Here is a 23,281-nt window from a genome sequence, read left to right as displayed (position 1 = left end):
CAGCTCCAGGAAATGGCTAAAGTACATTTATATTGTTGTTCTTCAAACTTTCAGGTATTTTCATGATAATAAAGAATGTATAAAGATTATGTTTAACGAGTGTTGCTTTTTCAAATGCATGTTATAAACGACTCAAACTAACAGTGATTTCAGATCGATAAGGACTTACGGACCAAAAGCCGTATATCGGCATTTATCGGTGCACCCCTAATTACTATTAAACCTTATTAGTCTTAATAAAAGTCAAAAACTCAATAGGAATTTAAATCATAATACCAGAGTCATGTGGTGTAGAAAGACTTTTCACATACTTTTATTTCCACAGTTCTCCTCTAACATTTTTACATTATTTAAGAACAGACTGTTATACACATTGTGAAGCAGGTCAAGGTAGGGGATGTGAACATAACCGAACCCAATACAAAATGGTCTACTCGAAGCACAACAAAATTGATGTGTATAAAATAACGTGGGAGCACCGTGTGCAGCGACTCCCACCAACTTGATTTTTTATCTGTTATCTTTTTTTTTAAATAGATTAATAAAAATACAATCTTTTCATGGACCGTGAGGAAACTGCGAAAATTAGAAAGGGATCTAAAGGCGTGACGACGGTTGGGCAGTTTTTCACAGAGGGCAACTGTGCCACGAGTTCTTTATTTTCTCTTCTTCTAAAACAAGTGGCCAAGTTTGAATAAACCGGACAGGAAAAAAAATGGCACACGGCAACTACCACTGGCTACTTTTCACCATATATTTGTATACTCCACATGGTCAACAACAGTACACATTGAGAAAAAAGAAAACTCTCTACGTCTGTAGAGAGCGCAATGACGCCTTCCGAATCTCAGCTGGTCTTCTCCGTGCTGTAGTGCTTATTATAGGTAGGGTTAAGTGGAGTGAGTTTTATTCAGCGTTTAAAAAAATAAAAAAACGAGAAGTTAACGTAAATAAAGTGACAACATCATGTAATGGTCGTAAGAGGAAACAAAGAGCAGCTTCTAGTGAAATTGGTAGCCCATGGCGAGAGACACGTACGGGGTCAGTCAGCTGGGATTTCCCCCTCCCGAACATCTGAATTGTGAGCAGACCTCACAATTGGTTGAAAACCTGGCATGAATCAAAGACGAGAGTCTCAGCACCAAGTTCCTTACTCACGAAAAAAGAGCTCACACACAAAGCTTCACTTATAAATATTTCAACTACAGACGTCACTTTGCACTTTTACGCAAGCCCAACCCCATCCCCGCCGATGAATCCGTCGCCGTCAAAGTTCGACCCTGGTCTGAGAGACCTGACATCTGGCGCTCAAAAAGGGAGAAGTCGGGTTGCCTTCGAAATGTCCTGGGATTGGGAATGTCGGTGTGCCTTTCCTTTTTTCTTCAAGATAGTGTGTTAATCGAGGAGACCCGGTAAGGTTTGACAACCGTGGCAGGGTGCTTCCCCCTCCCTCCCACGAACCCACCCCCCCTCCAACAGTGGGTCAGGGTGATGTGCAGCCCATCTGCGGTACCCTCCTGCCCGTACTGAAGCATTTCATTGACTTGGATGATGGAGCCATGCACAGAATGCCCTGGGAACTGCAGCCCAGCCCTGGATATTAGCACTGGAGCTCGTCCCTGTCATCTGTTGGCAGGGAAGTAGTTGGGGTCCAGGTAGTTGTAGCCTGTGTTCTGCGGTAAGCAGTAGTCTTTGTCCAGAAAGGTTTCGGCCTGGTAGACCGGCTCCAGCCTGTGTGTGGGCTTGTGGGTCTCCGTTTTATAAAGACTAATGGGGCACACAAAATCGTGCATTATTTATTTAGAAAGACTTAATTTCAGATTAGACAAAACATTTTATAAAAGTAAGGCATTTAAAATGCTCTTTATCGTGTTACCAGTGACATCTCAATAACATATCGAGCAAATAATTGTACTTCTGGCTCCCCAGGAGACATCAAAACTGCTTAATGACGCAAAGCAATTTTAAACATTTGGAGCTAATAATTCTCCATAGCAAGTAGAAGGTATTTATTTTTATTGGTTTTTGAGTACACAAAGAGTGTGTCATGTTTATTTTACTATTAATTTTATTTATAAGATTTAAAAAAAAAATAGTTTATTTAAAAAAAATTGAAAATACATGTCAAGAAGAACCAACACAAGTGTATAAACAAATTCATGGTGTATACTGTCAGCATCCGTCAGCTGATTCCAATCACGCATTCGTCTCGCGTTGTATCATGGGAAATAGTGAGTCAGTAAGTAAGTGTACATCGAATGTACCCTCAAAATCAGAGTGCATTGTGGGTAAAAACTAGTGAATGAACGAGGGAATGAAGTTGTTCACTCAGGTTTAGGACACCATTACAAAATGGCGGGCACAGCGCACTATTCACCTTATTTTCGAACGCGAAGTGATTTAACGTATTTCCCTTCTTTGTCCGAGACGTCCGCTTAAATAGCCAGCCGGTGCAGTGGGAGCACGCATAAAACATGATTTAAACAGTTATGGTAAATATTTACTACACCTGCCATGTATATACCAGTGTGATGATCAAATTAAAGAAATAGTTCAGCCAAAAATGAAAATATTGTCGTTCCAAACTTGTAAGACCTCCGTTCATCTTCGGAACATAGTTTAAAATGTTTTATATTTAGTCCGAGAGCTTGTTGACCCTTCATTGAAAATCTATGTACGGTATACTGTCCATGTCCAGAAAGGTAATAAAAACAAAGTAGTCAATGTGACATCAGTGGGTCAGTTAGAATGTGTTAAAGCATTGAAAATACATTTTGGTCCAAAAATAAAAAAAAATATTTATTCAGCTTTGTCTTCTCTTCCACATGTGTTGTGAAGCGCATGCACGAGACTAAAGTCACGTGACTGCAGTGACGCGGATAACATACGAAGCAGCTGACGTGTTATCTGGTGTGCCCCAGCTGTTTTTTTGTGCGCTCATTTACAGTAACAACAGAGAAGACAATGCCGAATAAAGTCGTACTTTTTGTTAATTTGAACCAAAATGTATTTTCGATGCTTCAACACATTCTAACTGACCCACTGATGTCACATGGACTACTTTGATGATGTTTTTATTACCTTTCTGGACATGGACAGTATACGTGCGCAGATTTTCAATGAAGGGTCAACAAGCTCTCTGACTAAATCTAAAACATCTTAAACTATGTTCCGAAGATGAACCGATGTCTTACGAGTTTAAAATGACATGAGGGTGAGTCATTAATGACATTATTTTCATTTCTGGGTGAACTATCCCTTTAAGAAGTGGCCTGATATATCATATGATCATTTTGTGTGCCTCTTGGAGGTAACAGGTCTTCAATGCGCAAATATAAAAGCACAGAGACATACCAGAATCTTTACAATGAGAAAGTCAGACGAGTGTTTGTACATGGAATAGACTAAGACTTTGTGATGTTTATTTAAACTGCAATTTTTAATTGAATTGTTTGTGTTTTTATTGTTTGTAACTTCATGCAGCATCTGTCTCATTAAACACACTGTAAGTTATTTAAACAAACCATGATAAACAACATATTAAACTATTGCATGAATTCAGTATTGTTTTTGTTTTATGAAAATATTATTATGCAGTAGATAAGGCACGAGCTTATGAAATTATTTGCTTATTTAAACAAAAGTTTTTTTTATTTAAAACATAAGAAAAGTATGTGCAAACACATTAAGAACTATTATAAACATTAACTAATAAGCAATTAATGATGTATATATTCTCTACTATATTTTTGTACATTTTTGTAATAATACATAGTTGCAGAATAAATAAACCAGCTAAATCTGCATATTTTTATCAGCATAATATTAGTTGTTTTTGAACAATGATTGTATTTTTTCACTGGTAGTGTCTATAAAGGTTTTACTGGATGGATAATAGGTGCACGTGCGCCACATACACATTCAGTTCTTGTGTGTGTATTATAGTTAAAACAAATGTTTGTAGAGATTTACTGCGTTTGTATTAGCTTTTATGGCAACCACTAACTGCACAAATAATATCGGTCTTCCTGGATTACATAATAAACATTAAAAAGCCAGTCAACACGACTAACATTAGCTGTAGTCGCACATTGAAGTCTTACACAAAAGGAACTCAAAGATGGCAGCGCCCACATTTACGGCAAAAATATGGTGGATATAGTAGAAAGGTAGCGTTTTCAGACACAGCATGTGTTAAAGGTGCAGGTGCGACTCACCAGTCGGAGCAGGTACTGCAAAAGTCCACAGCGTGGTCCTGCGGGCAGTCCTGGCAATGCCACCGCACACCCTGGATGGGCTCCATGCCACACACGTCACACTGAGTGACAATTACATGCAAACAGGGACAAAACAAAAAGTGCTGACATCAGATAAACACCCTAAAACCCAACATGTGCATTCTGGCCGAGCTAAACACTTCTAGGACGGAATTGCTAAAAACGTTCTCTAAAATTTCGGTTTCAAATAACTTATTTAGGTTGTTCAATAAAGACAGCACATTTCTATATGGGTTTGGTAAACGTGTACATGTGTGTACCTTATAGCCGAAGTGTTGCGTGAGAGCGCTCTCAGCCTGGATCTCTTGTAGTTTCTGTTTCTTCAGTTTCTTTAGCTCCAGCAGCTCCTTGTATTCTGGCAGGTGTCTCAGCTCCACAGGTACCCCGTCCTCATCCTAACACATCACAGCAGGGTTAACGCTATACCGTGTTCTTCATCCACCACACATGATTTACTTTTTACTTTCAGCTCTCACTAATACAATTTTATCTTTAATTGTATCATAAAGGGTCATTTCACACCAAAGAAAATTTTTTATTTGATCAAATATTGCAAATCTCCATCAGGTATACTTTACTGAAAATCAAACTTTAATGTCATTTAATTTAAACACACACAAATACACAAGTTACAACTGTAAGGTTATGTATATAATTTTTCACTATTGCACACAATAATGTGTGATGTTATCGTATGCATTGGTTGATGTACAATATGTATACATGTATAACATGCGCACACAGGTCCACTAGCATATCCATAATAACGTAGTACATTTTGAGCGTAACTTTAGTTTTGTACGGCGTTTAAGGTTTAGTGAAGCTTGTGTGACTGGCTGTGTTCTCAGCAGGATCCAATGACCCACAGTCACATAAAGGTCACATATCAGAGGCAGACAGAGAAAATGTCAACCCAACGCAGAGCCAGTTCAGTCTCAAAACACACAGCCCTCTCTTCAACGTGTTCAGCTGAGGAAACGAAAAAGTCAAGTCATCTCTAATGACTCTGGAAGCAGTGTCTGTCAAACGGCAGACTGTCTTTATCAAATGATCAAACATCAAACAAATCCCAACTGTGGAAATGCCAGTTTGCAGACTTTAATGGATTTTCTGTTTGAGCAAGGCCTTCAAATGTTTGCCAGTGGGGAAGGAGCGACTACGATGAAACGAAACGGTTTCAAAGAGTAAAAGCTAAAGAGAGTCTGCCATTAATGTATTTGTTCTAACATTATCAACTCTGCGTAAGCACATGAGGATATAAAACTTTATTCAGAACTTTTAAAGGGACAGTTCACCCTAAAATGAAAATTATGTCTTCTTTAACATGTTGTTACAAACCTGTATACATTTCTTTGTTCTGATGAACACAAATGAAGATATTTTGAGTAATGTTTGTAACCAAACCAATTAGAAGCCCCATTGACTTCAATAGTAGGCAAAAGGAATACTATGGAAGACAATGGGGCCTCTGAACGCGTTTCAGAGGATGACATGTTTGTCCTGTGACGCACCGCTACACCGCTAAAATCTACACACAGTTTGCCTAAATATTATTAAAACCTCCCTAAAGATCAGTGGATCAATAACCTGTGAGGCGGTCAACAACAACTCAACCTAAACAGGGATCTCTCAGATATCACTTGATGTTACATCTTATTCTGGACTTACTGAATCATCTGCACCATTGTCCTGTAGGCTGTTGAAGAAGTACGAACGTTCATCCTCGTCATCCATGTATACGGGTGGCTCGTACGAAGTGAGGAACGTTGACGGCCTGTACAAGTGTTTATTGAGGTGGTGCTGCCGCTTACCGGAGGCCTAAGATAACACACAATATATCTCTCAATGGATGCTAAACCTTTACAAATGACACTATTTAAAACAACAGGAACAATGTCATTGTCATCATCAGGGTAGAATGAAAAGATTTCATTTTTTCTTAACACCGGTGCAGGATCCAGAGCTATATTCATTGCGAATTCGGGAAGAACAATTTGGCATCTCCAATTCACCTAATCTGCATGTCTCTGGATAGTGGGAGGAAACCCAAGAGTACCTGGAACAAACCCATGCTGACGCACAAGAGAAAACATGCAAACTCTGCCCAGAAAGTCCTCCTGACCAAGCCGTGCCTCGAACCGCAGACCTTGGTGCTGTGAGGCAAAAGTGTTACTAACTGAGCCGTCCCAAACACCTAAGATAAGTTTACCTTTTTGCTGTACATGCACACATTGGGTGTCCTTCCTGGTACCGGAATACCAGCTTTTGTCAGTTTGATGAAGTATTTCTGTACCCTGCTGGCAACCTATGAAAGATAGTAAGATGCTCTTTGAAACTCCACTGAAATCACTGGTTAAGTTTTACTGCAACTCCTTTTAGATGTCAAAGTCTCTTCAACTCAAACCTCAGTATTCATTGTCTGACACCAGAGATGTTTAGTTTATCGTTGCAGGGAGAAAATCTGGTAAGCTGAAAGTATAAACCCGTCTCACCTGTTTGGCGGTCCTGTTGCCAAGTTCATCCGCAATCTTCTGCCAACGTTTAGACTCAACCTCCTCTGGTGGAAACTTTAAAAGCAGCTGCTCCAATTTTTTCTACATGTTACACAACAAATATCTCGTTTAATCTCATTTTGTAACCAAACTCTTCCCATTAAGTAATGTACACAACTGCACAATTGTAAAAATACAGAGCTTTCACATCAGAAGTGTTAATATAAGGCTCAGAGATGCTGATGGCTCAATTGGCTCACAAGGGTCAGCAGATGATGGTTTTTATACCTGCTCTTCAATAGTCCAAAGCTGGTTAAAGGTGTCAGGTTTGTTCTGGTTACACAGCCTTCCTCTGATCATCTGCACACACATCATCATCATCATCATCAGTAAGAAAAAGTTAGTGAAACTGGAACTCTTAACTCAAACCCATGACTTTGGCATTGTTAGTGCCTTGCTCTACCAGCTACAGCAGGGGTCAACTACTTCAACTACTTCTTCGAGGGCCAGATTTTAAAAATGTAAATATGAAGGCCAAACTTTTACCCCTATACGTTTTACATATTTTTTACTTTTACCCATTTTATATACAGTATTGTGCAAGTCATATGCTGCGTTCACACCAGCCGTGGTAGAGGCGTCAAGTGAGAGTAATTTCAATTTTAAGTCAATGTGAAGATGCAATGAAACGCGTCTGGAGGTCTTGTAGCGCGAATGAGGCGTTTAGCACGGAGCGGTAGACGCGATTCTGCCTTATTCGCGCATCTAGTTCGCGTGAATGGCGCAAATTGAGCGTTGCCAGGACAAACGCGCGAGTTGAAATATTTGAACTTTGGCGGAAAAATGCGCCGCGTTTACCAATAAGGAGCTTACTCTAGTAGTGACGTGATTACAGGAAGCGAGCGGAGTTCTAGAAGCCCCTCCCATGGCGAGAATTTCCACGTGAATGTCTCGATGAGTAGAACTTCACGCGCGCATGAAGAGAGTAAACCCAAAATGTTAAAGCGGCAAACTAGACAAGGTAGACTTGAATTTGACGCCTCAAACGCGGCTGGTGTGAACCCACAGTTAGGCCACCATGGCAGAATTAGATTTGTTGTTTTTGCAATGTTGATAGTGATCATATATAATTGTTTCTCAGTCTCTTTAATTGAATAAATCCAGAAAATACAGGAAATGTGTATGTAGTATTAAAAACTGTATAAAAATGTAAACTGATGTGTCAAGTTTTTAGGGTAACTTGAGCAAAAGCAGGAAACTGCAGGAACTCTTAAACCTAAATAAAATTAAATCCTAATTTCTATTTTTAAAGAAATTAGTCTTTTTACTTCATTCTGCTCAAAAACGCTCCAGGTGTGTTTAGTGCCAAGAGAGGTCACACTAAACACTTATGATGCCTAAAGAAGACATTTAGTCCTGAAAATTATTTTTATTTTTTGGACATATTTCCTGTATGTTCTGTTTGGATCTTAATAAATAGATTAAAAAATAAATATGGATGGACATTAAACTTCTAAAAAAACAAGTCTGGTGGTGGTGCAAAGCTCTTAAAACTGCTTTTGTTTATTAACTTTCATTAATTGTTACATTATAAGTATTTAAAACATAACTTAACTTAACATATAGCCGGGCTTTTCCTAATGACTAAAATTGCACTTCATGTTTTCTTTTTCAATATTTTAAAGCTATAAAGGTTAAACCACCTTTCTATTGTACACTACATTCGGACACGACTGTCAAAGTTTCCCCCCAATGTGTCAGGAGCTTTTAATCTACAAACATATTTATACTTAATAATTTGCTCATCAGCAATCAATTGCTTTTAAAAGGATTCAAGTGTTACTGATAAAGTTAAACAAAAAAGGATTCATAGTTTTTACCTTGCACACAGTGTTTAGATTGGAACGCACTGAAATCCATCAGTATGTCACATGCGGTGTAGTCGCACAAGTTTTTTATGCATCCAAAGCACAAATTGGATCTGAAAATTACGCACCTGCAGATGGTGGGCACGCAGCGCCAGCTGTAAAGTAACTATGTTGATTTTTTAATCAGGCAAAAACTGGGCCACCAGTTGACTAGCACTTAGCTATAGAAATGTGGATGGATAAGAAAAAGCCTTTACTGTCATTGTAACACCTTCTATTTTTGCCAGAGAGACAGAGATCCCAAATCTGCAACACTGGGATTTACAGAAGAACCACTGAAAAATTTTATTCTAAATGTAACGCCCACAAAACATGAAAAAGAAAATGATGTATCTTCTCATGGTTTCCATAGATACCATCTTTCCTCATGCTGAAAACATGAATCTGTGTGTAAACACGAGAGACCGGAAGATCAGATGAGTAAATGACTGGAATGAACCTGGAGGTAAAAACCTAGATTGTCTGGACTATAGCACATCCATGCAGCGGTCCAAAAAATAACCCTTGGATGGCAACCTATGAAACAAGTGCAGTGAGGTGCATTTGTATATGGGCTCCCGAAAAACTTTACACTGGTTGCACAGGTGCCACAAACATTCTTGTTTTGCTCAATCTTTTTTTTTTACAACAACATGAAATTTATCAATGCATGGGATATTTGCTTGCCAAGTGCATATTTTGCAACATTTTGAAGCAGAATGACTGTGTATGAAGACACAGAACATTGTTGCATGTGCAGTGTGCATACTAATTCACATCCTAGGGCTCCACAACACATAATAGCAAACTAATGTCAAGCGAAACGATATAAAGTATGAAATGCAGTGGAGAATGATGAAATATGGTGAAATTGTAGGTCAGGAGAGAAAATAAGCACAACATAATGAGGAGCTCACTACAAAACACCACAAGCAGAATCTAAAAGGCAGCAAGCAAACACTGACATAAAGAAAATGTCTTACTCCATATCACACACGTGGGATGATGGGATGTCTTACCTGAGCTCTGCTACTAGTCATGCTGTGTTCAGGGCCGTCACTTGATGGTAGGGAAGATGTGTATATGGATGATGAATCGACTTCCTTCTTGGTATCCACAGGACTTTTTGGTCGAGCAGGCAAGCCAACTACAGAAAGAGCAAACATTTTCATTTCAGGCATGTCCTCCAAAGAGTTCGATTATCAGCAGTTAATCATACAGACCTTTATCAAAGATTAACTTCAACCGACGTGTTTTGCGTTTCTTGTCACAAAACTCCCTTTCAAAATTGCCACATCCTGAGGTGTATTGGTCCCATGCAATGTCTGGGAGCTGGACCACTCTCTGTGGACGAGGCAGTCCCATCTCCACCTTCGTCAAAAGCAGATGATACTGATATTAGATATTGTACGATATGCAAAGTTAGTTAAATGGCCCAACCTACATTCGTATTAAACAACAGAGAAAAATAAACTTACATTTTCCTTAAACTACAAGGCTCAATACAGGTGTGTAATGTTTGTACCTGTTTCTGTAGCTGGTCCACAAAAGTGATGGGGTCGGTCAGTGCCTGCTTCTGATGCCGTGCCAGCGTCTCCAGGTCCATGATGGCTTGGGTTCGCTGGGCCTCCAAGACACTGATGGTCTGGAGCAACCTCTGATAACTGATGTTAGGAAGAGAAGAGGTGCAGTGATGCTTTGTACATTATGAACATATAAACACTTCCCATGTGTCTAGCCATTGCACTATCATCAGAAACAGTGGCGGCCGCCGACTTCTTTTTTCGAGGGCGCTCGATGCGAAGTTCATCACAACAAGTATGTAGCACGTCATGTGTGTGGTTCTTAATTTCAAAATATGTGTTCTGCGCATCGAGTGATCCTATGTGCATCAGGTGTTTTGTCAAAATAAGTGCCTGCTGCTAAAGGGTTTATGATAAAGAGACGCCCGCGTTCGCCAGATCCTCGCAGAGTTTACTGTTAAGGGAGTGTCTTGCGTGTATTTCATGAACGTGAGCGTCTCTTTTATCATAAATGTTTTTAACGCGTGTGCAGCAGGCACTTATTTTGACAAAACACCTGATGCACATGGTTCACATGACGAAACAAACACATATTTTGAAAATATGAGCAACACACGACACTCCGAACACTTATTCTGAATTTGCGCCCCTCAGATGAGCAGTCACGAGCCGCCACTGACCACAAATCATTGTTAAATGTTTGCATGGTACAACAAATTTGCTCTTTATGTGGTTCCTATAGACCCTTTTACTGTTTGTACACAATGATGACGTGGCAGCGTATGCGCGCGCATTTAGGCAACGGAAGTATCGTAAGAATCAGCAGTGAAGCAACACAAACAGTAAGTTATTTTAAAAAAGTTGACTTTATGAACATTTTCAACACAGCTACCAGATCCGTGTACTATAGTGGAGTGGATAGAAGACGTTAGCAGATGGCCAAAAATAAAGTTGCCAGATACATATATACGTATATTAGTATATTATATTTGAGCAATCAAACGCAACAACCAGACAATTTGATGCTGGGAAACCGTTTTAATAAACGTTCTGAGTTGCTACCACGTTAGAACCAATGGGGAATAACACTTCTTCCGTTGCCCAAATGCGCGCGCAGGCTATTTGATCACGTGAGCTGTAAAAGGGTCTATATAAATATATGATGCTTTCCAGAGGGTGCACTGTTTCATCCAGGACTTGGAAATTGCAAAAATGGCTAGACTTTAATAGAAAAAAAAATCTACCTATATTTGGGAATACACTTTCCATGAATAGGATGCTTATGGAAAATACTATGAAAAAATACATTATTATTATTTTTATATACTATGAGTTTCTATGAAGTTTGCAACCTTGCTACTAAAATTTGGGAAAGTTTTAAAAACCCTTATTTGTGCAAACATTTTTAGCAATAAATAAAAAAACGTATTAAATAAAAATAAAAAGTCTATTTTTCCTTACAGTTAATTCCCACAAATAAATTTTGCATTTAAAAGACGTATTATGGAGTCCAAGACATTTGGGCTGTCAATGAAAATTTAATGGCTGTCTAACCATAGCCAAAAAAAAGAAAATAAATAATAAGTTAATAAATAAAACCAAACCTTCTGTAATCACTGTTTGACTTTGACAAGTTAGCAATAAAACATGTAACCAAATTCAAGTTTAATTTGTCTAGAAGTGGATTACTCATAGCCAGACTAAATTGAATCTCAGACCTAGACTGTGAAATGACGGCTATTGCTTGCTGGGTGAAAAGGGTTAAATTGTTAAGCTTTACAAATTCTACAAACACCACATTAAAAATTAAGACAATACCATAATTTATCTTCCTTATAACAAAGCAACCCCTTTCATGAGTAATAGCGTTATAAATTCAGTATCAGAAGCTCACATTAAAAAAAAACATTAGAGATTCATCTTCTTAGTTACCGAGATATGACATTGCCTCAGTAATAAAGAGCTTTGACCTTTTCCCTGCACACCCTCAGGAAAACAGGATCCACAAATAGGAGCAAAAAAGGGGGCAGAAGGAAAAAGTGAATTTAACAAAGATGCTCTTCTAAGCAGTAGATTCTGCCTACTGCTTAGAGCTAATCTTACTCGGTAGCTCAACAGACCATGTAAACTCAATCTAGTAGCCTAACATGCCATGAATGAAAATCAATCGAGGACAGCAGGCACTCAATCTCAACAAGAATTCATTTGCTTTATTTCATTTGCCTGAGTAAACTAGTTTTTCTTCAATTTCCTTGCTGTCTAATAACTTAGACCACAGAGCAGCTGTTAACAGCTTCCCTGTTAAGATTCACAATGAAGATAGGCATGCAACACTGCAGGGTTGGGGAAACTGGCCAACGAAGGCAAAGAGCCCAAATCTGACATATGGCTGGCAATGCACTGCCACCTATAGGTCAAGCATCACTTAAACAGATAAAACATTAAATATGCAGTAATATGGATTTCAGGCATATCCAATATACTCCATAACACAATGAGACGGCACAATTTTGTCCCATTATAAAAAATCCAGTTCTTTGGGGCATTGTAAATAACATGGGGACAAGAGTTTGTATATTGCTTTTACTTAAAGTTGAATCAAGTAAGTGATTCTCTAAGAAAGTCGATAACAACATTTTGGCATGATACTCCAAATCATACGGCTCACTAAAAAGAGGGCGTGCTATTGCTGTTAAGATTTGGATGTTCTCATAGACATAAACATCCCACAGGGACGGCCATAAGCCCCTTTTAGAGATCAGATTACCAGAAACTTGGGAGTGGGGTAATAGACTTTGAGTGCATAACAACCAAAAACTGTCCCAGTTAAGAATATTTTAATGCAACACATAAAGATAAATAATTCACACAGGCCCCATAAACTGACATGGCTGCATTCGCTTTTGGTCCCTGTTGACACACAAGACAATCCAGTTGGCTGCTCCTGATCCCTGCAGGGCAGGCGAGGAGATCAGCCGAGTGCTCACGCTGAGATGGGCACAAGCCGAAAGAGATCGACCCAGGACAACCTGTCCACCAGCAGCAAGCTTCCCCTCACTTATTACCTACCACCGTCCTTTGATATTACGGCAGCTGTTACTTGTTTTATAAGCGCTGTTGACTATTAAGCTACAGAAACAAAGTGTAAACATGGAATTGAAAACAGAGATGTATATCCGTGCCAACCTTTCTGCCATCATCAAATTTTAAAGCAAAAACACTCTGAAAAAGGACACTTTACAAGAAGAGAAAAACAAGTTTGTGCCGCCAAAACAAAAGTTAAACAGCTAGAAACATAAATTAAAGTTACTACTTAAAATTAAAAAAATATTTGTTATAATCTGAATTATAAAGATACAATAACTACGCTTTATATTTAAAGCTAAGGGTTTGTTGAAACCCGTAACCCAAAGTGTAATCAATAGTATTATAATAGTAATGCTAGCTTTATCAAAACAACCATTAAACAAGGACTAAAAAACATTGCAAAACACATCTCGCTTTACCATGATGGTGAAAACCATAAGCCTGTGAACATACTCTTTGTTGTGTTTGAGAGCCAAATGATCAGACTCAAAATAGTAGACATCTGGATCCTCCTCTTCCTCCTCATCCTCCTCAACCTGACTGGCCAACAGCTCTTTGGTGGATCTGGATGCTTTACTATCCGAACTTTCCACTTCTCCACTGACCCCTGCTTTCTCTGAGAGTTCACTGTCTGCCTCGCTAGAAAGCACCAGTGCATCATGGGTAGGATCATTATGGCGTGTGTCCTCTGAGAAAAGAGAAACCAGTGCGGCCTCTTCCTTCAGTGAACCATTGTCTATGTGTGGGGAACCGGGTTTGGGGGAGCTGGCTTTGAGCCCACTACCACAGGCAGCGCGGCGTGGTGAAGTCCTCAGGGTGTATCTGTGTTCTTGAGGCTCTGTGAAGGAGGGGGGCTCCGCGGGCAGCTGGGAGGAAGCCACCGCCACCGTTTCTCCTGAGATATTCGAGCAGTCGTCAGAAGGGTCCTGCAGCTCGGCCTGAAAGCTGCCGTTGGTGCTCTCCTCCCTCGTGAGCTCATCCTGGACCTGGCTGGTGTCCCCAACGACGTCCACCTCCACTTCCATCTCCGGTTCCCGGGACAGGACGGCCTCAGCTGCTTCTTCCGCCGTGCAGTTCCTCTCACAGTCAATCTGAGGGCTGTCGGACTCATTGGCTTGCTTGGGATGAAGGGATCTACAAGGCACAAGAGGGTCAGGGGACGAGGGCACAGCCTGGCTGCCATTTAACAGTGAGGGACTGTTGTTGAGTGTGGCAGAGGAGGCACAGGGCTCTGCAGGTAAGGCTGCAACTTCAGAGTTCTCCTTATAGAGTTCGGCGAGGCCATTTGTGGCCTTGTTGTTTTCACTGGCCTGCAGTGGAGGAACGATGTCCTCTGCTGGGCTGTCCGCTTCATTGTCAAGGCTAAGCGGAGGGATTGAGGTCGTGTTTGATTTCGTGACCTCGTCATTTTCCTTTGATGCAGCAGGACCAGGGCTGTCTGGTTTCAGAAAAGGTTCTTCCTCTACTCCGTGCGTTTCACCTGAGCGAGAGCAGCGCTTGGCCCTCTTCAGGGCCGGGGAGGATTCTGGCCCACCCCCAGCCCTTGATCGTTCACAGTTGTCTGATTTCTCAGACTCGTCTTTCTCAGAACTTGGCAAGCCCCGCTTTGCGCAGGCGGGCAAGGGCTCACTTTCCGCCTTGTTCTCGACTACCTTTCCGACCTGCGCTCCGGCCTGCTGGTTCTGCTGAAAGTCCTGTTTCTTCTTGGGCGAGCGGGCTCTGGGCGCAGGAGGTGAAGAGCTCTCTTCTGGCTGGGCGATGCTGCGATTCCTGAGAGTTCGACCACAAAAGTTCTCATCCAATCCATTTATCCCCACTGATGATCTTGTGACGCGCGAAGAGCGGGACGCGGCCATACTATGGTGGGTGCCTACTGTCTCCTCATCGTGGTGCTCTCTCCTCAGCAGCAGAACGTGGGCACCTGAGGAATACAAAGAGAAAATAACCTCACATCATTCATACGTACATGATCGTTTATGCTAGTAAAAAGGAAAAAACTGTAAAGGCATACATACTGCAGATTGCAATATTTCTGCTTATAATGATAGCAAAATCTTTTTAATTTGAAATTTTTGAAAAAAAGATCCACAATATAGTACAAGACTGCTGAAAGGCACAACCAGGTTAAATTAGGTCAGCTTAGGTCAAACTCAACCAAACCCAAAATAAGCTACTCAAAGATCTGCAGTCCAATTAAGGTGGTATAATTATAATTATTATTTTAATGAGGTTCCTCACTTGAACCATGTGTTGTTTCACAGGTGGAAGTGCTACAACAAACACACAAATAGGCGCTCTTCCCGTTAATGCTGCTCCTGGGCTCGGCTCGAGCACCCACCAAAATGGCCAAGCACATATGCTCAATTGCTTTACATTTTGCATTTAAAACCATGCAGAAAACGTGACTGCGCCAATTTCCTCCTCCTTTTCAAAGCGCTTGAGCGCTCCCAGAGCGTCTGCCGTTGCTAAGTAACCTAAGCGTTGCTTGTGACAAGCACCCACCCACCAGTCGTTTACATTTTTATATTTCAAAATATATGTATGCATTATATGTAAGCCTATATGCATCAATGCGCACATGCACATATTGCGCATGCACGCGTGTGTACCTACACACATTCTATAACCACTGCAGTGAATTGGTGCATGGTGCAATTTGTCATATTAAACTTATTAAACAAATCAAATCAATGACTTAATGATTTAATTCATTTTGTGTAAACACAGCTCATACCTTGGAAATGGTATCATATACAATTTTAGTGGTTTTGAAACAGTGACTCTTTAAAACTACCGTATGTCTTGAAACCGGTAACCAGCTTATGCCTAGTTGTATCCTTGCATATTTGTAAATGTTTATTTAGTTATTTACAGCAAGGAATGCAAATTAGGCCATACTCTGTCTCTCTATTACAGTACAGTGGTCACAAAAATATAATAAAAAAAGTTGCTTAATGGACAGTAAATTCCAGATATGGCTTGTTGTGAGTGCTACTAAGTTCTAGTTTAAGTTAAATAAAACAGGTAGTAAGTTTTCCTTTAGGCACAGAATGTTTTGGAAGTGTGATTCGCTGATGTCTTCTGTAGTTAGTGGTTAGCTTTCAAATTAAGGTATCCGCCAACCGATAAGTAACTGTGTTGTTTACTCAACAAAGCCATTTTACTCTTGTTTGGTGCTTGGCAAGGATTCATTTTACAGTTCAGAGGTTTTTGAGAATCACTGGTATGTAAAGCACATAAATTATAGCCATGATCATTTATAGCCTCGAGACTGAAGGTTTTTGTTGTAGTAGCTGTTGTTGGAGAGCACTTTTATAGCTCACATAAGAGACAGTGAAAAACAACCCGACCCCCTTTACATATGCCGCTTCAGCAATACACCAGGGAAAGCCTAGCAAGCTTATGTGAAATAAATGAGAAACGCTTAGATTATCAAACACAATTATAGAGTTTTAGTTAACACATCATCACACATTAAAATCTCTTTTGCTCAGAGGATATGGTTAATTGAAGTATCTCTACTGTAGTTTATTCATTGGCTTAAGAATTTAAACAAACTTTTTGCGTTGTACTTAAAAATCAGCAGATATCTGGGTCAGAATATGATAATTTTGGAAGTCTTTTGGAATATAGGAAGTTTTAAATATGTGTGTAAAATTTAAATGCGTTCTGGTGGTATAATAATAGCACAGATTGATACTCGCAACCCTGACTGACCAAGAGAGAATATCTTGCCTCATTGTTCAACCCCCAGCGGGCCATCACTGATATCAGTTGCCTCCTCTTGTAAATAGCGCACTTAACTCCGAGTCTGCAGGCCATGCCTGCGTTCAGACAAACTTGATGACATCTCTAGACGAGATCCACACTTTATATTTTTCATAGTTTGTGATGTGCACACAACCACAGATCACACTTCACCACCGTGATGGCGCAGTGGTTATGTTAAACGTCACCACCTTAGTAATTTCTTTCTTTCTTTCTTTTTTTGCTGATCCGAATAGTGATCCAATCCATGCCTCAAAGACCGCGTCGGTTTTCATTTATACTTTTGCGTCGTCGTCCGCGTCGATGTGCAAGCACACGCTCAGACCGCTGGTAGGCAGTAACCACGCGTGTAACCACAGTAGCAGCATGACCGCCAAAGAAGCAGCAGCTTTACAAGTTAACCCACAAACGAAGAAGAAACAGCAACTTGTTGTATATGATTTGAGAATACCAGCAATGATGGAAGTAAATAAACAGTGACTTTTGTTGCAGTTTGAGTTAAATCAATCCTCAACTTGGCTCATCTTTGTTTTCACCGTCGCAAACGGAAATACAGATGACGCGTTTTTTTTAACCTGACGGGAGGGGTTCTGGTGGACCAATCACAGCGCTTGCGGTCCGCATAGAACTGACGCGCTGTTAACATTTTTGCGAGGTGCGCGTCAGGCTACGCAGAGCTACACACAGGCTACGGATAGCCTACACACGCCTATAAATCGGGCTTAAGGCACACACCAGGTTTTTGATGGAGGCACACCGGAGACTAAAAGAACCACTGGCCATCTGCGGTACTCAATCAGTGTATAGTGAAGTCAAACAAAAGCTTCAACTGTGACAAATTAGATTACACTGTATCAAATTTCTCAATTGCCTCCATTCTGCTATGACAACACAAGAGGATATGTCTAGAACACATGTGAAGGATAATTTTTGGGTTTTATTATCCAGCCATGCCAGCCGCTTCAAATAAAATCATCACCTTTAAAACTTTTAATCAAGGCTGCACAAGCATCATTTCATCAAACAGAAAACCCAATTACAGTCATGCACAATTACAGTCACCAAAATAACTTTGAATTAAGACTTTGCACTCCTGACACTTGTTTTGTCTGAAAACAAGAAGCACCTGAAGAAACTCCTACATGCATCCCTCATTCACACTTAACTGAAGCCTCCCGCTGAGCACCTAATGTGATTTGACCATGCATATAAAGACAAGACAGAAAACAGGCAGAACGGGTGGTGACGGGCCTGAATACTAAAAGCTCTAAAATGGTTAGAAAACATGATTTCGCATTACATCCCACATCAATTTAGCTAGTAGCTCCTATATTCTTTTTCCTCTCTTTAAAAAGCCTTTTTTCCACACAACAAATCCAAACCTGTGGTTTGAGCTGGCACCCACGCACAGGCTGGTATATCTTTATATCCGAACAGAGTCCTTTGTATATTTTGCCTGGTTCTCTTACTTTGCTGCAGATCATGAACATGAAAAGAAAACTATGCAGTGATGATAGTAATTTAACTGATTTAGGATCAGTTTCCCACTTTCAGGAAAATCGGTCATCATGGTTATAAAAAAAAATCAAAGATAAAATTGGGTTTAGGCTCATGAATCACACATGGTTACTGGGATCTGACATGACTCATTTGTGCATAATATGGGTTATATGGGAACTCAAATACAAGTAACCTAATTGCAGGTTAGGCTGCTCTCCTCTTGTGAGGTTTAATAAAAATGCAAAACAATAAATAAACTGAGTGATGTAACGGTATTTAATTTCACTGCACATATTTTGAATATAGGGAAAAAATTTAGGGCCACCTTGTCGGTTAAAACTGACCCATTTACATTCGCAAAATGCATATATTCTAGTGATGCACCAATGTATCGGCCGCCGATATTTATCAGCCGATTTTTGATGAATTTGAAACCATCGGCATATCGGCAACAGCACGAGAAAGGCCGATACCGATTGTTTATTAATTAACTGCATAAAGGCAATGAGTTGCATGTTTAATTAAATTGATTTAATGTTCTGGTGTGCACTTTACTTAAGCACCGAGAGAAAACCTTTGTTGAGCTGGCTCAAATGTCTTGGACAATAAAAGAAACAGACTGCACTTTAGTGGGGGAAAAGAAGTCCAACTTTTTTTGAAGCAGCAATATTTATACTCTGTTTAAAGCAATAGCACTGGCATTATTCATGTTTATTAAAGAAATCCATTATATGTAAAAAAAGAATGAGTTAATGTTGGAAATGCTGAATAGCAAAAACCACCTTTGAAGGTTTTCATGTTGTCTTATTATATTTGTTTTAGCTTAATTTGTGCCCCTCTTATTATGTTGGTCAGTTGAATGTTAATTAGATCCAATCCATGTTCAGTAAAAATAATTTGATGCAGAAATAAACTAGCTAATAGACCAACTGTATAGTATTGTATAAAAGTGTTTAATTTCGGTTTCGGCCAGAAGTTGTCTGTTTAAATCGGTATAGGCCCAAAAGATCCTATCGGTGCATCCCTAATATATACTATTCATTACTCTGCCTTAAGAAACTTGCAACATTGCTTATGCAACAAAAGGCAGAGTTTATTATGTCAGGTAGCAGATGGGTGTCTGCTTGCTCGGTCCATCACAAGCTGCAGGTCGCAGTGTAGAATTTTGACCTTACTGGAGGGGTTCTAGTGGACCAATCACAGCGCTTGCTTCTGCGTAGAACAAACGCGTCGTTACATTTTTGACGAGGTGCACGTCAGACTACGCAGAACTACAGAGAGCCTTACAACTTACACACGACTATAAATTACACTTAAAGCGCTGACATACATAGCTTCAGCAACCAGATGCAGTTTCGTCTGGAATGTGTACCAGACCACCTCCTAGAGCAGTTTAAGAGATCAGATTTAAATGTTTTAAAGGGCATATGAAGTGACCAGGTGTGAAAAGGCTTTTAGTAATATAGGCCTTGAAAAACATGAATTTTATTAATTTCTTTAAACAGTACTTTCAACTCAAACAAGACGTTATCAACCTAAAATTCCCTATACTGACAAAAAATGGTAATCAAGTTATCAAAAACAGCACTGAATCTAATTTCAATGTGTTAATACTTCTTGAAAAGAACTCATGACAAATCTCACATGGAGTGTACTTGGTCCAATCATTGCTCAGTTGTAACAGAACAGAAACTGAAATTACAGCCTGCCTTAGTTAACACTATAGACACTGAAGAAATTACTCAGACCCCATCAGGCCATCTGTGCAGCAACTCTTATTGTTCTTATGAGAACCAATGGCAATGCTGTGTCATCTGGCATTATACAAAGGCAAAATGCTGAGCTCAACGAATATACAAAATCTGCAATTATTTACTCTCACGTTGTTACAAACCAGCATACAGTTATTATTTCTGCACATCACCATAAAGATGAATAAAACTCATGTCTTATAAGCCAAGACACCTAAGCCACATGACAGCTTTGTGTGATGAAAAGACCATCATTTAAATTCACTGATAATAAGGTTTTCAAGGACAATCCTGGCATCCCAATAATTCTGTAAAAATATTCTGGTTTTGGCCAACCCCCATAAACCACAGCAAACCCCAGCACCCTCCAAACAGACCACACACTTATTACAATCCACCGCCATGTTTAAATAGAAAACGAGGCTCTGGTGGGAAGAAACTCGGAAGTAAAGGTAAAAACAATGCTTTGGACTACAAACCTGAAGCTACTAATAATAAGATATTTTATCTTGGATGTAAAAAAATGGGACATTTAAAAATAAAAAATAAAAGTAAAATATGTGCAGATTCATTCATTATAATGGGAGTTTTGCAACATAAATCGCTTTGCGTGTCAGAATGATCAAATCCTAGAGTTTTTATTTTATTTTATGAGTTGCCTTATTTCCATTTTAGTCCCACATAATACTGTATATAGATAGTACTGTATGTACATATACTTGTGCGTGTAAACATTATTCAGTAAAAAACAGTAACGAATCCTATGAATATTAACACATACTGGAATTTATTGCCATACTTGAATGACTAAATACATTTATTATACTGACCATTCACATAGATGCTGTCTAAGCTTAGTTTAAGGACACTTCTAATGCTGCTTTCATTTTATAAAAAATTGTTTATATAATGACATTAGAGCATTGTGCAATTGTTGTGCAGATATATTTTTGGTAGTGTCAGCAGATGCATTTCTTGACAAACCAGAAAATGTAAATTTGCAGTGTGTTTGGTTTGTTAGTCCCGCACTGAGAAGTGGCAGAAGCTTTATTTGTTTACATCTGATGCCACATAATAAATATATAAGCCTGTGGTAACATAAACCCTGTGATCGAAAATCAAGTGTTTCTAGTGATCGCCCCCTAAAATTCTGATGGGAGTGGAACCACCCTTAGTTACAAACTGCAAGCACTGTGTATTGAACATTAATGTTACACACAAAAAGCATATCATAACATACTATAACATAACACATCAGGGGGAGATAAATAACAGATCTAAGCACTGTGTAAACAGTAATTTTTTCTCGTGTTCAACCAATGGCAGGTAACAACCACCCAATGGGTTGAACCGTTAGAGATAACGTCCAACTGTCCTTAAACTCATTCACAGTTTTACTCACGGCCTTATGGCGACGTTTCGTTTTATTCGCGTAACAAACTGCAGGCGTTAAGAATTTGAAACTTCCGGAATAAATGTGCAACTGGCGCGCGTGGCAAAAGAACTTTAAATTGACACGTGCTTCCCTACGAACTAGCACAATACAGTACATATGATTACATGTGCGTTAAAAACCCTCTGACAATGTCTAATGCCTGTAAACCAGTGTCTCCTAAATTAAGATTTTATAGAACCCAGTAAAACGAAATTATTGCATTATGTTAAATGCCTGTTTTTGGGATGACATGTTTTCTGTGGAACGCGTTTGCGTACATAACTTGACACAACACCACAATACTACCGCGTCTCTTAACATTTGCAAATCATTAACTCACCGTAATCTATCTAGGACATAATTTCGCCTTGAGAAGAGCAATTTTTCTCCTTCAATTCCATTTAATGGGCCTCTCCGGCATCATCGCATCCGCGGCTTGGCATGATGTGCAAACCGGCTGCATGCGCATTGCACTACCTTCCCAAACCCCCGTGTGCAAGTTAGTCCAGCTCTGGCGACTTCTTGGCCGAATTCGAATGCTAAAATAGTTTATAATGCAACACACGTGTTTAATGCATCTGATAAAATCTAATAAATATGGATTAAAGAGACTACTACTGGCATAGCTGACCATTAGCAAAATCGCTACTGGCTCTAAATGAACAAAACAAACGTGTGTCTGCTGGGTTTATTAGCTCACCTGCTAACAACCGCATTCCCGTAAACACGTAAATGTGCGCCACGAAAATAAAAACACGTTAGAATATACCAACACCCAATAGTACGAAATAAATGGTTACGTTTCCTTTCCACCCACTATGTAGCATGTCGGCTAAAATCGCTCGCGAGCGCTACACCAATAAAAATGATACTCACTGTAGCATGCTAATGCTAATGAATTTGGCGCAGCCCTCGTAGCACATTCACGCAACTTACAAAATATCACTACCCAACAAAATATTTTCAGTTTCACATGGAACGTAAACGAAACGCGCATAAGTATTGACCAGATAACTTTAGAAGACGAAAAGGCCTGAATGTTGAAGCTAACAAGCTAGCGTTTATCAGTACACAGGAACGGGGGCAGCGTGCACATTCAACTGATAGCCGCAACAACTTTGCCCAACAAATCCGCTTGAACTGCTACATTTGGAACAATTTGAAAGTCAGACTCTGCTTCAACCCAGAGAAAAAAGCCAGGGAATTGGACTTGAGTGTCAGATTATTCAATGTTAAAGGGTTTATGAAGCTACAGAATTACACTTACCTCACTTCCGCAAATCGTTTGCTGCACATTCGGCAGCCGCCATGTTTTTTTTCTCTCTCAGGCACTGCTGCTGAATGTGATCCCACAATCCTGCTCACTGCGCTACTGTACAGGACAGCACCCGCGGCCCACACGCTTTCTTTCATAATGACCCGCTACTGTCAGCACTAAACTAACTGGACATTTCAGCTTTATTATATTATATAGAAGATTGAATAATCTATTGATCTGTTAATAGATAGTTTGCATCTATGCTATTTTGGTCTCAAAAAAC

General features: G+C 39.7%; 1 protein-coding gene across 3 annotated transcripts; it reads right to left on the bottom strand.

Annotated features, from left to right (window-relative positions):
- Nucleotides 1-286: 286 nt before the first annotated feature.
- On the bottom strand, nucleotides 287-23,145 carry zzz3 (zinc finger, ZZ-type containing 3). Of its 3 annotated transcripts, XM_073814946.1 has the most exons (13): nucleotides 22,441-22,775; nucleotides 22,081-22,279; nucleotides 13,740-15,207; nucleotides 10,202-10,340; nucleotides 9,900-10,047; nucleotides 9,696-9,823; nucleotides 7,058-7,129; nucleotides 6,770-6,871; nucleotides 6,487-6,582; nucleotides 5,946-6,095; nucleotides 4,538-4,672; nucleotides 4,218-4,318; nucleotides 287-1,767 (listed from the first exon to the last, which is right to left on the bottom strand). In XM_073814946.1, exons 3-13 carry the CDS (start codon nucleotides 15,140-15,142, stop codon nucleotides 1,623-1,625), a joined length of 2,619 nt encoding a protein of 872 aa, XP_073671047.1. In that variant the 5' UTR covers nucleotides 15,143-15,207; nucleotides 22,081-22,279; nucleotides 22,441-22,775; the 3' UTR covers nucleotides 287-1,622. The 3 variants fall into 3 exon arrangements, with proteins under 3 accessions (XP_073671047.1, XP_065125695.1, XP_065125703.1); XM_065269623.1 differs by lacking the exons at nucleotides 22,081-22,279; nucleotides 22,441-22,775 and adding an exon at nucleotides 23,008-23,145; XM_065269631.2 differs by having other exon boundaries at nucleotides 22,081-22,775.
- Nucleotides 23,146-23,281: the final 136 nt, after the last annotated feature.

This window comes from Paramisgurnus dabryanus, chromosome 6 (genome assembly GCF_030506205.2).
Source record: "Paramisgurnus dabryanus chromosome 6, PD_genome_1.1, whole genome shotgun sequence".
Lineage (NCBI taxonomy): Eukaryota > Metazoa > Chordata > Actinopteri > Cypriniformes > Cobitidae > Paramisgurnus > Paramisgurnus dabryanus.
The sequence above is the reverse complement of the archived record's forward strand: the minus strand, read 5'-3'. Positions and strand labels throughout refer to the sequence as shown.

Excerpts from the sequence above, each read along its gene's own strand:
- zzz3 (XM_065269623.1), bottom strand. The coding sequence starts at position 15,142 with ATGGCCGCGTCCCGCTCTTCGCGCGTCACAAGATCATCAGTGGGGATA. Across the intron at positions 6,872-7,057 it reads TTTGGACTATTGAAGAGCAG|AAAAAATTGGAGCAGCTGCT; the intron begins GTATAAAAACCA and ends TGTAACATGTAG. Across the intron at positions 6,096-6,486 it reads TGTGCATGTACAGCAAAAAG|GCCTCCGGTAAGCGGCAGCA; the intron begins GTAAACTTATCT and ends GTGTTATCTTAG.